The sequence below is a fragment of the Lasioglossum baleicum genome, chromosome 1 (assembly GCF_051020765.1).
Source record: "Lasioglossum baleicum chromosome 1, iyLasBale1, whole genome shotgun sequence".
NCBI classification, from domain to species: Eukaryota; Metazoa; Arthropoda; class Insecta; order Hymenoptera; family Halictidae; genus Lasioglossum; species Lasioglossum baleicum.
In genome coordinates, this window is record NC_134929.1 from 6,310,616 (window position 1) to 6,327,659 (window position 17,044).

The following is a 17,044-nucleotide window of genomic DNA, read 5'->3' on the forward strand; positions in this document are numbered from 1 at the left end:
ATAACACACAGACGTTTGTAATAATATAATCATATTCTTCGTAAAAATGCATATCAATATATTTAAATATCATTTTACGATTTTTATTGAATCATCTCGTCGGTGATTTTAGTGACCGTTGACCATTTATTTGACGAGTTTTATTGTTCTTTGGAATCTACAGTATCGATATGATAAAATACAACGACCTCTACCTGAAATTTCAAATTTTGTAGATACCGAAAATGTCTACTTTACCTACGATTTCGTATGTACATACCGCGATTTCAAAAACGTGTTTACTTTCTGAATTAGACATGTGGATGGATGGGAGACGTGCCATTTTTACTACGCGTCTCTGCTGGTCTCTGCGGATTTGTGATAATTCTTCTACAAAGATATCCAAAGCTCATTGTTGTATATTGCTAAAATAAGTTTTTTGTGTTATAACAATATTTTTGAAGAGAAAATAGGAATCAGAGTACATTGCTATGGGTAGTAGCGTTCATCCTGAAAATCGCAGTTTTGTTTGTTGACATCGAAAAGTTCAACGTGCCTAAGATTACATGTACATATTTTTGGTTTACATTGAACCAATTAATTTGTAACTATGAACGATGAACAGATTGTTTTAACATTACCTGACACTCAAGACGCGGACTCGGTATGTTTAACTCAGTCTCAGTCTCAACAATTATCACAAGAAAAAACTACAACTGTTTGGGGAAGACTATGTCCCATCAAGTTATCTTTTAAAACAATGGGTAAATATACTTATTTATTAAATGGTATTTAACGTGTACATGCTAGTGCGATCCACCAGGCAAGATGCATGTTTACAATATTGGACTAGAACAAAAATTCGTAGCCTTTTTAAATTAAAACTCAAAGATAAAATTAGGATATTTAGGCATAGAGATTTGTTCAATAACATATTTTCCATTCTCTTCTATTACTTTTTGCCATTTTTTAGGTGTCTTATCGTGTTATTCAATAAACTTATAAATTATATCTTAATTTTACCTTTGAATTTTGATTTAAAAATGCCACCAACTTTCGTTCCAGCCTAATATTATATTGTAACTATTTAGACTGTGCATCTTTATGCATTTATAGCAAAATTGAACAGACGAAATTGTAGAAGAAGATTAAAATCATTAAAAGAAGAAATAACATGCTTGGTTTTGGCCAGGCAGCTGCGTCAGCAGAGGCATCGCTTGCTGAAAGACCCAATATCTGCCTGGCAGGAGCTTCCGGAAGGCAGCTAGGTCCTCGGTCTTACGGCGAGGCAGAATCCAGGAACGAGCAGCCTTCCATCTGCCTGGAAGCTTCTGCCAGGAGAATACCATGCAGCTGTGTCAGCACAGGTAGCGCCTTAAGCTGGCAGGGTGTGCCCGGTAGATTCACCCAGATTCCGAGCATCCTATGCTTCGAGCAGCTTTGACGGTCGTTCGGACAGGATAATGCCCGTCATCTGCTCGTTAGGCTGTGCTCGATATCTGGTCGGAGCAGGCCTGGCTAACTGGATAGATGCATAAAGATCCGCAGTCTAATTATAATGCATGATGATGATGAACGTAATGATTTATTTGTGAACTATCGCAATTAAAATAAAACAGGAATAGCTTCTAAATACATGTAATTGCTTATACAGAATTGACGAAGGATGTATACACGCTTGGTCGATCGGAAAGCTGCGACATCTGTGTAACTAAAAATGATTTAAAACCAAAGTGGGTTAGCGTAATGAGCAAAGTACACTTCCGAATAACCAGGGAATATATTGGTGATAATTCTAGCGATGCTATAGTATATTTAGAAGACTTAAGCCAGAACGGTACTTTTGTTAATAAACAAAAAGTAGGCCGTGGCAACAAAGTTGTGCTCGAAAGTAACGATATTATATCATTAGCACAGCCTATTGTTACAGGTAAATATATCTGTTATAAGTTGTATAACATACGAAAGTGTAATGGGGTAGTCGTTCTTTATATTTTTATATGTTTGTAACAGTCTACGTATTTATGAGTACCGGTGCATTTGAAAGCAATGACTTGCCACCAGACCTCAGAAGCAGGTACGCAGTGTCTCGTAAACTAGGGTCTGGGGCATGCGGAGAGGTAAAATTGGTTTTCTCAAAAGTTGGTTGTAAGAAGTTTGCTATGAAAACTATTGTGAAAATGGGCGGCATGGCAGCTGGCCCGAAGAACTTGTTAAATGATCCAGAGAAAATTATGAATGAAGTTAAAATATTAAAAGCTCTGAAACATGTAAGTTTGAACAGATTGTATCTTACTGATTACATGAAATAATTCTATAATCCATGAAATATTTTATTTTTAGCCTTGCGTGATTAGAATGGAAGATATAGTAGACACGCCGAAGGCGGTGTATATAGTTTTAGAGTTAATGGAAGGTGGTGAGCTCTTCGAAAGGATCAAAAGTAGGGGGAAGTTGTCGGAAAAGAATGCAAAGTTAATATTTTATCAAGTTGTACTTGCTGTTAGTTATCTTCATGACTCTGGTATAACGCATAGAGATCTGAAGGTATATTTTCATAAACTGTATTTTCATTATCCACGTTAACTAGGAGTACTAAATAAAATCTTACTTATTGTAGCCAGAAAACATATTATTAGCTAGCCCTTCGGATACAACGTTAGCTAAAGTATCAGATTTTGGTTTATCGAAATTAGTTGACGCACAAACTATGATGAAAACCTTTTGTGGTACTCCTATGTATGTTGCCCCAGAAATACTATCTAATATTGGACGTGGTTCATATACGAATCAAGTATGTATGTTTTGTTGTGCATTGTGTGTAAAGACGATAAACTTTTCTTAATTGTAACATTTCTTTTGTTATTAGGTAGACGTATGGAGTCTAGGAGTAATATTATATGCTTGCCTAAGCGGTACAGTTCCCTTTAATTGTCACGATAAGAAAATGGGCTTACAAGAACAAATAAAAAGGGGATATTACACTTTTCCTCCTACAAAATTTGCTCATGTTTCCGACAAAGCTCTAGATTTGGTATATTAATACTACATAAATAAATATAGTTATACCTAGATATTATGTTACACATGATTTTAATTGCGAGTAACGTTGTAGATCCAACGTATGATGACGGTGAATCCTAGAAAAAGGATCACTATAAAACAAGTTTTGTTGCACCCCTGGCTGCAAGATCGTGAACTCAGGAATACTGTTGACATGTTGTTATCCGAAGAAGACGATGAAAACATAGCACCTACAAGTATTTCCAACAACGAGCAATATCACAGCCTAATAAAACGAGCACGGTTAGAGATATAAGTACAAGAACGTAGAACTCAGTGATACATAATGAAGAAAATCGTTTACGAAGAACAGATCACTTTTTGGATTGTAACTTATTGCAACTTACAATTGCAACGTTCTTTGAGCTATGTATCACTCGAATTTTAATTTATTTTTATATGTGTTACATAAAATATATACATGATGTACCTTGAATCAGTTTAGGACGAAAGTTGAAATGAATTTAGAAACTTATCACTAAACTGCGAATCTTTATGCATTTATGGCTTCTAAAAATGCTAGACGGTAAAATTCCACGAAATTTAATACGATTTTTATGTTTCTTTCTTGAAATTTGCCTGAAAAAATTCAGAATTGCATAAACATCCGCAGTCTTGGTATGATTAAAAAAAGAATTACGATTTCCATCAACGTGCCAGGCCAATGTTAGTATTGCCAAAATAAATGCAAAGTTATTTAATAAGGCCTTAATATAGTCTTTGAAATGAACACGAAAATGTTATATAAATGATAATTATCAGATATTTTCCCACTTTGCATTTCTTGTGTGCTTGTAGCATTAAAAGTTTGTCAATTATATAACATTTTTACTTTTATTTCCGTTGACATGTACAGAAACGACTAGAACATGTAAGTCTACCTTGGCTAAATTTAAAGTAAACAAGACTTTGTTTGTAATACAAAAAGACCGGTTTATATACAATTACAAATTGTTCAAAGAATAATATTATGTTGATCACATATCTTGTCCCTTGGAGTAGTTATTCTTCCCTGCATTGATATATATCTTCGCCATTACAGGGATTGGGAAGTGGAGTTTCCATATCCGGACGTTCTTTCTTAGCAAGTCCCGCTAACAAGCGTTTTATTTGAGCTATTGCTTTGCCGGGATTCAAACCCTTCAAGAAAAAGTTAATCTCAATTTAATCACAATATATCTCTTTCCGTATTTTCTTTTTAAATATATATATATTTAATTTAATGTGCCAAACCTTTGGACATGTTTTCGTACAGTTGAAAATTGTATGGCAACGGTAAACCGAATAAAAATCTCGTAATTTGCCGAGTCTTTCCTTATGTTCCATATCTCGCGAATCTAATATCCACCTATATGCCTGCATGTTAGAAAAAATCTTATTACGCGCGACATGTCATGTAATGTACATATAAACGTGTTATATATTAGGATACTATCAAGGATAATTCCTTGACTACTGGATCTATGCATAATGTAGCAAGTTGTTTTCCGAAAGAAAATGAGATCATAATCAGTAATCAGCGTTGAGAAAGATTCCCCTTTCGCGATTCTCTGCATGAGAGAGAGGGGGGGATAGGTGACATCACATTTTCCACTACGAGGAGAATCGAGTCACGTTTATTTATATGTATATTGGTAGAGGGGGAAGCATTTTGAGGGGAATACAAGTCCGCCTAGCAACTCTGCACGTGACACGTGACTATGGGTCCATTCCGTTGCACGCATAATGCGCATACACTGTATAGTGTAGTATAAGAGTCTGCATACACTATATATACAGTGTATGCGTGCAACGGAATGGACCCTATAATTCGGTACTGCAGTAAAAGACGTCTCTAACAATAAGACATCTGAAAGGCGCTTTTAACTAAAATATACGATTTAAATAAATAAAGGAAGAACCAAACACATATTTATGACAATTTATGTATACATATATATTATATCCGATGTCGAGTCACACTTGACAAAGGAGTGCAAAGTCGTGCATGACCTGTACATCGGTTCTTCGTAAATCGCAACATACCTGTAAAAGAGTTGCAGGTCCCAGGAATTTATCGCCAAGCCACCAATAAGGCGGACAGGCGAAAGTACAACACCCACAAAGTATACAATCGTATAAGCCATTCAATTTATCCCTGTCCCTAGGACTCTGTAGAATTTGTCGAAGACCGATAAAATTTTCTTCCCCCGGACGTTTTAAAAATGGCTCAATGTTTTGGTATTGCTTCAAAAATACCTCCATGTCCGTTATCAAATCTCTGATAACATATGAATGCGGTAAAGGGTATATAACTATCGGCTTCGATGATTCTTTTACTTTCCTAAGGGTGAATAGAGAACGTTGTATTTTCGCGGGTAAAGAAATCATTTGTTAGATAAACTAGATTTGTATATATATATATATAGACAGTCAGTCTTAAAAAGCGAAAAATATGATTATTTCAGTAAAATATGAGTTACGTGATGCAAGCCAAAGTATTGACACCATTTATGTTCATCGAACAACATCCGCAAATACCCTCGCGACATGATCTTCGGTAAGATAATGTAGGATCGTGTTGTGCTTTTATCAAGGCCAACACATCCAACACCATTGTACCACATTTATTCAAATCGACAGCGAACTGTTGCATGTAAGGCTTTACATTTGGCTTTTCTGGATTCCAACGATAGACTCGTACTGTCTGCAGCCTCGTTTTCTCTGTTACCTTTTAGATCGGGAATAATCAATAACATGCATACGAGAATTCTGCGGAAAATAAATAAGTAAAACGTTTTTGATCGCTAACTTCTGGAGGTGTTTTGCATTTTTTTATAAGCGCACGTTCGGCAGCAACGGGATCATCTTTCTCGTCAGGTGGTTTTTTGGCTGTTTTTCCAGCTTCCTTTTCACTGGAGAAAAATCTACGACTTCGGCGATGACTACTACATTTATATTTGACTCTTCGACAAATAGACAATGTTGTGGCGTTCTTGAATTGGTTTACGTAACTTGTGATATTGAGATTGAACATGCTTGTCAAAAAACGTACGTTACAAAGAAGCATTTTGCGAATATCGAAGTCAGGTTACCAAAGCATGTTTTCTCTTTTTAATCTATAGATCATTTCGTTGTCCGGTGTTTTTGTAATTCTTTGCCCTCTATAAGAGAAAAACAAAACATCATCATTCGAGAGAATTTCACTATCATTAAATTCATATATATATATATATATATATATATATATATATACCCAGCTAACCAGGCGTGCCTTGGGCAAGCCGTGCCTAGGGCACAGATCGGCAAATCATTGTCCAATCTACGCTCGGAGGTGCTCAAGTCCCGATTGGGGACGACCGTAGGACCAGGGTTTGGACATGGGCATGAGGTCGGCATCAGGTCGGCACGAATCGACCGAATGTGCCTTTGTGGCAGCACTGTCGCACTGATGTACCGCATGCCGAATATCGTTTTACAGGTGAAACAAACAATTCCAATGCCGCTTTTGCAAAATTCACATGTTTTTCTATAAGCGAGGGTGAAACTAATATCCTAATCGCGATATGGAGCAACAAAAAATGAGTATACACATTCGGAGCTAATATCCCGTACATTACTACCGGGCCGGTATATAAGAGAAATTGGCGAAAAAAAAAATACAAATTTTATTTATTTCTCACATTTGTTATTTTTCCTAGACTGCGGATCTTTATGCGAAATAAAAATTGTCTGCATCGATTGCAAGAGACATAATCTAAAATTTGCATTGCCGTACAATTTTCTTTACAGTTCAATTTCAACTAATTTAATACACTTATATTTTAAAGATGATAAATAAAAATGATTTTATCATCTCCGCGCGAATGGCAGTACTCGATAAGTACTGTCCATCTGATTTTTCTAGACGCCCGAGGCCAATAGAAGAATATTCAACTTTTAAAGCGACCGAGTTTCGCCAATTTCTCTTATATACCGGCCCGGTAGTAATGTACGGGATATTAGCTCCGAATGTGTATACTCATTTTTTGTTGCTCCATATCGCGATTAGGATATTAGTTTCACCCTCGCTTATAGAAAAACATGTGAATTTTGCAAAAGCGGCATTGGAATTGTTTGTTTCACCTGTAAAACGATATTCGGCATGCGGTACATCAGTGCGACAGTGCTGCCACAAAGGCACATTCGGTCGATTCGTGCCGACCTGATGCCGACCTCATGCCCATGTCCAAACCCTGGTCCTACGGTCGTCCAAAATTAAGCCAATCGGGACTTGAGCACCTCCGAGCGTAGATTGGACAATGATTTGCCGATCTGTGCCCTAGGCACGGCTTGCCCAAGGCACGCCTGGTTAGCTGGGTATATATATATATATATATATATATGTCGATTATTATATATGTATGCATTTTGAAAATAAAAGTAGTAAAACGATGTAAAAATTAAATATGTCCATCTTCAATGATGCAAATCGATTCAATCAATTTATAGTATTTATAAAATCTGAATCGCAATACGTACGTTATATTCGCGTTATTTGCACAATCGTTTGATTTTGCAACTTTCGTTGCGTAAATAAACTACCTTGCACAAATTTCTAAGAGTATTATATCTTTCCATCATTTCCATAAACAAATTCGATTGAAGCTGGAAAGAAAGTTCGTAGCGTTTTCAATTTCAATTGATTTCAATTTACAAACGCTGCAAACTTTTGTTCCAACCCAATATATACAAAAAAAATATTGTTTTATTTTGTTTATTTGTATATAATTGGTCATTGAAAGAAATGCACTATACGTTACGGAAGTAATGAACAATTAATTATATAAATAACCATAATACATTGAAACAAGATCATTTTTATTATTATTTGTACAACAAGCATCGAATTGTCTCCTTTTTTATTATTATTTGTACTACAACAAGCATCGAATTGCCTCCTTTTTATTAGTTTAAAACTTAAGTTTAGACAGTTTGCCATTTTCAAGTGTACACATTTCACAATAAAAGTTTTCGTAAACCGCTCAACAGGTCAGATGTCATCGCTTGTGATAAATGGGTTATAATGTATTAACCCCTGCGAAGAAGTAGTCTTTTCGTAATACGCATAGCGATACGTCAATAAATAACACTCATTCTATAATCATTAGCGAACGAGAGCCTTCAATACACAGGCTATATCCTTGCTTTACCACCTGTTGCAATAAAGACGAGTCCTTCAAACGCTATAATTAAAGTAACCGGGATCAAATTCCGACCACGTGTATCATCGAAAAATCATTGACAAAGTGAGAAAGTGAGTATAAATACAATACAACGCAAATCGGGAGGTTCTTATTTATGTAAAATAGTAAAACATGTGAAGTGATATACATTAGAATAATTATTATTAGACTCCGGACTTTATGCATTTAAATATAGATTATATAATTTAAGACAGTGAAAATATTAGAAGACTTTATTTTTATAATATTAGAAGTACAATGATTGATTTATCGCATTTAAATGTATTAGATAATCCGCAATAACACACACATATATATATATATTCTCAAAACTGTTCAATTAAACAGCGGAATCCTTTTTCAAAACTTACTATGTTCTTATTTGATATTTTACTCTTTTCTATTAAATATGATGGCTGGGTGCTTCTTTCTTTTGCACAGTAAATAGTGTACATCATTGAAATTATCATTAAATTTTATATTTTTCAGACATAATAATGGTACACACTGTTTTGGTTATTGGCGGTGGTGGTAGAGAACATGCCATTGTTTCGAAATTATCATTATCTCCACAAGTAAGTATTTTAAATACCAACGTCGAAAGGTATTTGTTCACTTAATTATGTACTGTTAATATAATAGCGTTAAATCTTGTATATAAACCTTAATTTTTCGTTTAGGTAAATAAAATTTATGTTTCTCCCGGAAATGTTGGAATGACATCGATCGATAAGGTTTCCTTAGTGAAATTAAATGTGAAGAGCAACGAGGTATTTTTCTATAGCGCTTCTTAAAATATAAAATTTATACAGGGTGAGGCACCTAAGATTACACCGAAAATATCTCTATTGTTTTTAGTAATACAAGAAAACGTTTGGTTCAGTAGAGTGCAATAAGCATGAACATGGTCTTCGTATGTTAAGTTATGCTTTTTGTAGAATGACTCCTTCGAAGGTTATTTGAAGGTCAACATATTATACATGGTTGAATTTGTCTTTTCATTAGCTATAATGTCTTTCGTCAATGGTGCCTGAGTCTATTCTGACTCAGAGTATTAAAATCGTAATTTGATTAGTCAATTTCTGATGATTCACTCGAATTTTTACCAAAAAAGTCAAACTTTAAACGATTGTTATAAACAATTGACATGTCGTATCAAAAAAATCCTATGCTACATGATAGATAATGTTATTAGAATTACGTGTACCAAATTTAAGGTAAATTGGACGTATAGTTACCGAGATATTTGTTACACCATAGTTGTAGAAATGTAGTTTCGAGAAAAACGCAAAAGAAGGAAAAGTGCGACTTGGAAACGCTTGATAACTTCGCTATTTTTGGGAGCTGTTGCATTTACCATGGCTTAAATTATTCCCTGAACTTAAAATTAAAGGAAAATTAAAAACACACAATCGATTTTTCTTAAATCTCAGGGTGGTGTGACCCCTTAAGAAAATCGATAATGAAGCTGAGAATGGTCTTAAGAAGCTCAATTGTAAAAGTGCGAAAAAAACGACGATGACCTTGAGATTTCGGAAAATACGAGCTAGAGAAGAAAATCTTCTCCGTCACAATAATTGCCCCACTGAACCAAACATTTTCTGCCTGAAACATTTTCTTGTATTACTAAAAACAACGGAGATATTTTCGGTGTAAGTCTTAAAATGTATTAAAGCTGGTCGTTTAATAGGAAGTAGCCAAATGGAGTAAAGACAATAAAGTGACTTTAGTAGTGGTTGGTCCAGAAGAATATTTGGTAAATGGATTAGCCGACGAATTGAACAATGTAGGAATCCATTGTTTCGGTCCTCGAAAGGCGGCATCTAAAATTGAAGCTGATAAGCATTGGGCGAAAGAGTTTATGGATAGACATGAAATTCCTACGGCAAGATGGAAAGGATTTACCAATGCCGAAGAAGCAAAGAAGTTTGTTCTAAAGTGTGTATAAATTTTTATTCGCAGTAAGTAAGATTATTTATTAAAAAGTCACTGTACATGTGGTACTTCATTGTAGCGCAACATTTCCAGCTCTTGTAGTAAAGGCTGCGGGTTTGGCAGCTGGTAAAGGAGTGATAGTAGCGAAAGATAGACAAGAAGCATGCAACGCGATAGATGAGATTTTAACGGAGAAAAAGTTTGGATCTGCCGGGGAATCGTTAGTTGTGGAAGAACTACTAGAGGGAGAAGAGGTCTCTGTACTTGCGTTTACAGATGGTACGATGCGAAGGCTTTAGAATAAATACAATTTCATTGCATCTTAACGCGTCTATAAAATATAGACGGCATTTATTTTATAACAAGTTTAACACTGTAGAATATATTCCCACTAAAAGATTGAGGCGTTGTAAAAAATGCAGTCTAGAATAAAGCGTATAAGTTTGTTTAATTGAGTCGAGCAAAAACAGCTCGGCAGGGAACGTGTTAATACTGATATCATTGTTTCGCCGATAGGAAAAACTATTGTACCAATGGCACCGGCGCAAGATCATAAACGAATATTTAACGATGACATGGGACCGATGACTGGTGGTATGGGTGCCTATTGCCCGTGTCCGTTATTGCAAAAAGAAGACTACGAACTAGTAAAAACAATGGTTCTTCAGAAAACAATAATTGGTCTTAGAGAAGAGAAAATTCCATTTGTTGGTCCGTTCTAGGCAACATAATATTATTCAAAGATAGAAATAAAATTATACAGAAACAATATAGTAACATAAAGATTGACTACGTTAAATAATTTAGGTGTATTGTATGCTGGATTAATGCTGACGAAGAATGGACCGAAAGTTCTAGAATTTAACTGCAGACTCGGGGATCCAGAAACGCAAGTGGTGTTACCACTACTAAAATCAGATCTATTTACAATTATGAAGGTAATAGATATACTTGAATATATTAGAGTGTATTTTCATTGGATTAATGTCGCGTATATTAATATCCAGGCTTGTTGCGAGGGTTCGTTGATCGAATCTCAAATTTCATGGCAAGAAGATGTATTCGCTGTTGGTGTTGTTTTGGCCTCTCGCGGGTATCCTGCGTCATCGTCGAAAGGCCAAGTTATAACCGGTGTCAACGATGTTTTACTAAAACCAGATCATTTTGTTTTCCATAGTGGAACGAGTATTTCCCCTGAGGGAAAACTACAGACTAATGGTATATTTTGATTAAAGTACAGTCGGGTATAATTATATAGGAATTCTCGGCCAATAGTTATAATTGAATTTTGAATTGTTTCATTTCCTTTTGCTGCTAGGCGGAAGAGTTCTCAGTACAGTAAGTTTAGCACCGTCATTAGCTTTAGCTGCTGCTAAAGCTACTCATGCTGCTCAAAATATATCCTTTGACGGAAAACAGTTTAGAACTGACATAGCACACAAGGGAATCGCGAGGTACGTAAAATTTATACTTTAAAACGTATAATCGATATCAATTCACGAAATAATACTTTCAGATCTATATTACATCACGGAAAACTTACATATAAAAGCAGTGGTGTAGACATAGCAGCGGGAGATTCATTAGTTTCGGCTATTAAACCAGCTACATGCTCAACGCAACGCGTGGGAACAATAGGTTCGATAGGTGGGTTTGGTGGATTATTTGATGTAAAGGCAACCGGTTACAAAGATCCAATTCTAGTGTCTGGTACTGATGGCGTTGGAACTAAATTAAAGGTATAAATCGCGGTTGATAATAACTAGAGGTGTGTGAGAATTCGAAAATGTCCGGTACAATAAGAAAAATGCCGGTATAATACACCTCCAGTAATTAGAAATTTCTACATATCTGCTAGTTTTACAGATTAATATTCTTTTATTTTCGCAGATAGCATTTGAATGCAATAAACACGACACAGTTGGTATAGATTTAGTAGCTATGTGCGTAAACGATGTTCTTGCGCATGGTGCTGAGCCATTATTTTTCTTGGATTATTTTGCCTGTGGAAAATTGGATGTTAACGTAGCTAGCGATGTTATCAATGGCGTAAGCGAAGGATGTAAGAGAGCAGGATGTTCATTGGTGCGTAATAATGTTTTTCAAGATTATAACTATACAGGGAGGTCCGTTATAAATAAGAACACCTAAATATCTCTTCAGGTTATTGTGATGCAAAAAATATTTTTTACGTAATGTGCATGGTGTCAATGGACCAAATATTTGGCAGGAATATTTTTTTCCGGAGGTCATTTTTTTCGGAGTTATCAAGGTCATCGATGTTTTTCGATACACAACTACATTTTTTTTATTGCATCGGGTAACTGTCGTAACTGATCGAAAAATACAGTCGGATATGTATAATAACATGACCTTGACCTTGATCTGAAGGTAAAACTTTAATTTTCGAAGATCAAGGTCATGCTATTATAATGATGCAGTGAAAAAATGTTTGAAAAAATTTTTGGTTACTTATAATCCTCATTTGTAACCAATACGATTTTAATCGATGAATACTTGTTATTCCATGACTTTCTTCTTTTCGGTTATAACAGTTAGGGTCCCTGCTTATTCGTGTACATACTGAGTTTAATAAAAAAAAACATCGTATTATTGTTAGGTGATATTTAAAAAAAAATTTTATAGATTGGCGGTGAAACAGCAGAAATGCCTGATATGTATCCTCACGGAGAATACGACTTGGCTGGATTTGCTGTGGGTGCAGTCGAAAGGGACAGGTTACTTCCACGTTCAGATAATATAAAAGAAGGTGATATTGTAATCGGTCTTCCGTCGAATGGGATACACAGCAACGGATTCAGTCTCGTCCGAAAAATTTTGAAGCTGGCAGATAAAAAATATTCAGATACTGCACCGTTTTCGGAGAATGCGCGCACGATTGGTAAATAGTACCTTTTTCTTAGCTTTTTACGTTAAAATTTGTTTTTCTAGAAACAGTTAATTTATATTTTAAGGCGAGGAATTGTTGGAGCCAACTAAAATTTACGTGAAGGGAGTTGTTTCTGCCATGCAAACTAATTTGGTAAAGGCATTTGCCCATATTACTGGGGGAGGCCTCACAGAAAATATACCCAGAATCTTACCAAAGAATATGGAAGTATCATTAGATGCTAATCAATGGAAAATCCAATCAGTCTTTAGTTGGTTAGCAGCTTTCGGTATGGAAGAAATAAGAATAGAGTACATAAGTTACATTATATATTTACACTTGAATTCACTTCATATTTCTATGTATCTTTAGGTGAGATCAGTAAAGAAGAGATGCTAAGAACATTTAACTGCGGTATCGGTGCAGTGTTAATATGTTCGCAAACAGAAAAGGACAAAGTTTTACATAAATTACAATCAGAAAATCCAATGATCATCGGGCATGTAAATAAGTATAAGGGTAAATTTCGAAATATTACGTAAACGCAATGTTTATGTGTTATTATTGTATAATAATCAGAGCGGTATACAATTTTCTAGACAATCAAGTTAGAGTTAACGTTAAAAACTTCGAGGCATCGTTGGAATTAGGCATGAAGCAATACGTACCAAATATCGTTGCAAAATTAAGCAAACCTTTAAAAAGAGTAGGAGTTCTGATATCTGGAAGCGGTACCAATTTGCAGTCTTTAATCAATGCAACTCAAGATGCAACGCAACATATTGGTGCAGAAATAGTTTTAGTAATTTCTAATAAACCAAATGTTGAAGGACTTAAACGAGCTGAAAGAGCTGGCATCAAAACTAAGGTATATTATTGAAGATTTTGTGTAACAATCAACGATTTAATTGAATGTTCTATAACAGGTTTTGAAGCACACCGATTATCCTAATCGGGAAGCTTTTGATTCAGCAATGAACACGGAACTAGAAGCTGCTGAAGTTGAAATAGTTTGTCTTGCTGGATTCATGCGTATTTTATCAGACAGTTTTGTAAATAAATGGCGAGGAGCGTTGATAAATGTGCATCCATCATTGTTACCATCTTTTAAAGGCGCGAATGCACACAAGGACGCATTAGCAGCTGGCGTACGTGTCTCCGGATGTACAGTACATTTTGTCGAGGTAAAGAAGATCTTTTTCAATTAATATGTAATTATTAAATGTATTCGAAGTAATATTTCGTACTAAACGAATGGCTGTAGGTCGATATAGATTCTGGAGCAATCATTGAGCAAGCAACAGTACCTGTTTTACCAAACGACACTGTAGAAACACTTCAAGAACGTGTAAAAACAGCCGAGCATCGTATATTTCCCTTAGCATTGAAATACTTAGCTAACAGTACAATAAAATTAAAAGAAGATAATACTATTGCATGGTATTGTTAAAAATTGAATATGTTATACTACTTTTTGTCTATTAAATGAAATATATATTTTTTTATCTTCTACCTTTTTTATTATTCACTTTTTATGTACAACTATTTATAATTTAAAAAAAGACGTATTTCATTTTTTATTAAATGATTTTGTTAAAAACGAAGCTAAACTATCAAGTATACCTTCATTGTATTCGTTGATGGAACTCGAACGTTTCTTAACTCTTGTCTTTGGTGTCATAGAAAGTACTTCATTTGCTAAATCTTCGAACTTAATATGAACCATTTGTTTCTGGAGTATAGGTACTAGTAAATTGTATTTATCGATTTTATTATTTACATGTTTCGCCGTTGACTGAAAATTTTCTGTAATTGCATTCCAAGTAACTTCGTCTACATCGCTCAACGGTGCAGGACCTACTTCGTTCCGTTTTTCTATTAATTTTTGCCGCAAGTTTTCAGTTTCCTCTCGAATTTCTTTGGACAATTGTATCCATTCAGGAGTAAATCCATTTTCTATTAATACCTGTAGATAAATTCTGTATGTAATACGCTCTACACTTTTCATGAAACCCGATGCTTTATACCTCGTTCAATTTGTATGTTACAAAATCAACATATGGATTTCGTAGACTTGTATTTTCTTTTAAAGGTTTACCCGTGCCTGGTAGATCACTGAATTCACCTTTCTTCATCGCATCTTGTATCAAATCTTCTACTAAACGGTCCATTCCAAAACGAGTTTTGATATCTTTCGCACGCTCCTTATCTTTCCCAACTAACGTATTGCGTTCTTCAGCCTGCAATTTCTGAAGTCTATGCTCTATTACATTATCGACTGCTTTTTGAGCCCTGTGCGCTGTATACAACTTTTCTCGTTTGCTATACGTTCCAGTTCCCACATTATAAGTTAAATAATGACGATGTTGCGGAGCTGTATGCTACTCAATAAACGAATGTGAATTAGTCGTTCCTCATAAAAAATGATATAATATATGTATGACATAAATGCATACTTTAATATCAAATTCTTGAACTTCGGGTAAATGTGCATGTTCTTCTTTCCGTTCCATTCTTGCCTTACATATTTGTCTATAAGCATTTTCAATCTATTAAAAATATAACTGATATTATAAAAAGTAAATTATAGAGCTCATTCGCTATTTTTAATGTTTGCAGTTTGATCATTTTTTATGATAACATGTTTAAAAAGGATAACGTCCTTTATTAAGTTTCTGCCACAGATACAAAGTTTAAAATATTCTTGAAAATATTCAAAATGTATAAAAAAATATTAGTTATTTCAGTTGTTATGGAGGTAATCATATAGCAATAAATACATACTTCGGTAAATTTGGATGCACTAGCTTCCGATGAACCGCTATCTGGATGATATCTTTTTGCTAATTGAACAAACGCCAATTTCAGAGCTTCATCTTCACAATTTTCAGGAACTTCCAATACCCGATACCATTGCTTAAATAAAATATCATAAAACATACGATTTATTTGAGCTTGCTTTAAAATAATATTAGATGCACTTATGCATACATGAATTTTTAATTTAAACTCTAAGTTAAAATAGTAATTACTATTTTAGTAATATTTTAGTTATTATAGCAGAACATATTTATATACCTTCATACTATTATGTTTGAATCTTCGTGTAATCATCGTATCGAAAATCGTAATCGGTGGTAAATGTAAATATTCGGATTTTCCATACAACTGATGGAACTTCAACATGATTTTTATAAAATCAAATATTAAAATGATCACAGTATTTTTTTATATAATTACATAACAATTTAAGAAATTTATATGTATTGACTTTACTGTATTATTTAAAATAGTGAAGTAACCTAAACGGTTTTATATACATGATTGTTTGTATATATGCATTTTGTATGACGACAATTTAGTTAATTTAGGCCATAAACTGAATGTTTTGCAATTATATATTATTATTAAATAGTTTTATGTTACATATTTGTCAGAAATTATATAAACGTCATGTACTGACGTTAGAAAATTTTATTTCATGCTTTCAATCCATGACACGTGAGTGAACTATTTATATATACACTAAACTAAAAAATATATAAACTGCATATGGCATGTTGTATAAATATCGTACATATACATATACACACACATGTATACATATTTAAATAGAATGTTGTTGATTGTTTCGCAAGATTTTAAATTGATTGTTTATAAATTTTTCGTGCATTGTAAAGTCTTGAGGAAGCAATATTTTTGGATGATTTTGGTGTTGAAACATTTCCTGTATTATTCCGGTGCCCCGTACACACTGATATATAATTATATAATATATATTTTAAAGATTTCAATATTTGTTTATTGTGATTTCGGGTTTTGTGTGAATATTTTTTTCATTTTTGTAAGTTCAAGAGTTCATGATATAACAATATTTGAAGAATTTAATAACTATTTGGCAGAGTGTTTGTGACGAAAAGTATAATAATTGAAAAATTGATATTCAGATGCAGTACACAGGAGAGCACAGGAG

The 17,044-nt window shown here is 34.3% G+C and overlaps 4 protein-coding genes across 5 annotated transcripts; 2 read left to right on the plus strand and 2 right to left on the minus strand.

Annotated features, from left to right (window-relative positions):
* The first annotated feature begins 201 nt into the window (after positions 1-201).
* LOC143210375 (ovarian-specific serine/threonine-protein kinase Lok) lies at positions 202-3,384 on the plus strand. The gene is made up of 7 exons (XM_076427181.1): positions 202-743; positions 1,634-1,909; positions 1,993-2,249; positions 2,323-2,526; positions 2,600-2,773; positions 2,849-3,013; positions 3,095-3,384. The coding sequence occupies exons 1-7, from the start codon at positions 590-592 to the stop codon at positions 3,296-3,298; spliced, it is 1,434 nt and encodes a 477-aa protein (XP_076283296.1). The 5' UTR covers positions 202-589; the 3' UTR covers positions 3,299-3,384.
* Positions 3,385-4,012: 628 nt separating this feature from the next.
* On the minus strand, positions 4,013-6,184 carry LOC143210413 (succinate dehydrogenase [ubiquinone] iron-sulfur subunit). The gene is made up of 5 exons (XM_076427264.1): positions 5,834-6,184; positions 5,505-5,752; positions 5,068-5,365; positions 4,276-4,398; positions 4,013-4,182 (listed from the first exon to the last, which is right to left on the minus strand). The coding sequence occupies exons 1-5, from the start codon at positions 6,089-6,091 to the stop codon at positions 4,045-4,047; spliced, it is 1,065 nt and encodes a 354-aa protein (XP_076283379.1). The 5' UTR covers positions 6,092-6,184; the 3' UTR covers positions 4,013-4,044.
* A 1,713-nt stretch (positions 6,185-7,897) lies between these two features.
* Positions 7,898-14,521, plus strand: Gart (trifunctional purine biosynthetic protein adenosine-3 Gart). Its single transcript, XM_076427030.1, has 17 exons — positions 7,898-8,317; positions 8,736-8,821; positions 8,927-9,016; positions 9,937-10,184; positions 10,261-10,460; positions 10,698-10,892; positions 10,989-11,119; positions 11,189-11,399; positions 11,500-11,635; positions 11,698-11,920; positions 12,072-12,266; positions 12,828-13,083; positions 13,157-13,360; positions 13,444-13,590; positions 13,671-13,939; positions 13,998-14,255; positions 14,336-14,521. Exons 2-17 carry the CDS (start codon positions 8,744-8,746, stop codon positions 14,519-14,521), a joined length of 3,027 nt encoding a protein of 1,008 aa, XP_076283145.1. The 5' UTR covers positions 7,898-8,317; positions 8,736-8,743.
* Positions 10,988-17,043, minus strand: LOC143210404 (dnaJ homolog subfamily C member 28). Of its 2 annotated transcripts, XR_013009244.1 has the most exons (6): positions 16,150-17,043; positions 15,856-15,987; positions 15,528-15,620; positions 15,099-15,452; positions 11,725-15,037; positions 10,988-11,329 (listed from the first exon to the last, which is right to left on the minus strand). XR_013009244.1 is itself a non-coding variant. In XM_076427251.1 (5 exons), the coding sequence occupies exons 1-5, from the start codon at positions 16,255-16,257 to the stop codon at positions 14,642-14,644; spliced, it is 1,083 nt and encodes a 360-aa protein (XP_076283366.1). In that variant the 5' UTR covers positions 16,258-17,043; the 3' UTR covers positions 10,988-14,641. The 2 variants fall into 2 exon arrangements, 1 of the variants encoding a protein (XP_076283366.1); XM_076427251.1 differs by having other exon boundaries at positions 10,988-15,037.
* Position 17,044: the final 1 nt, after the last annotated feature.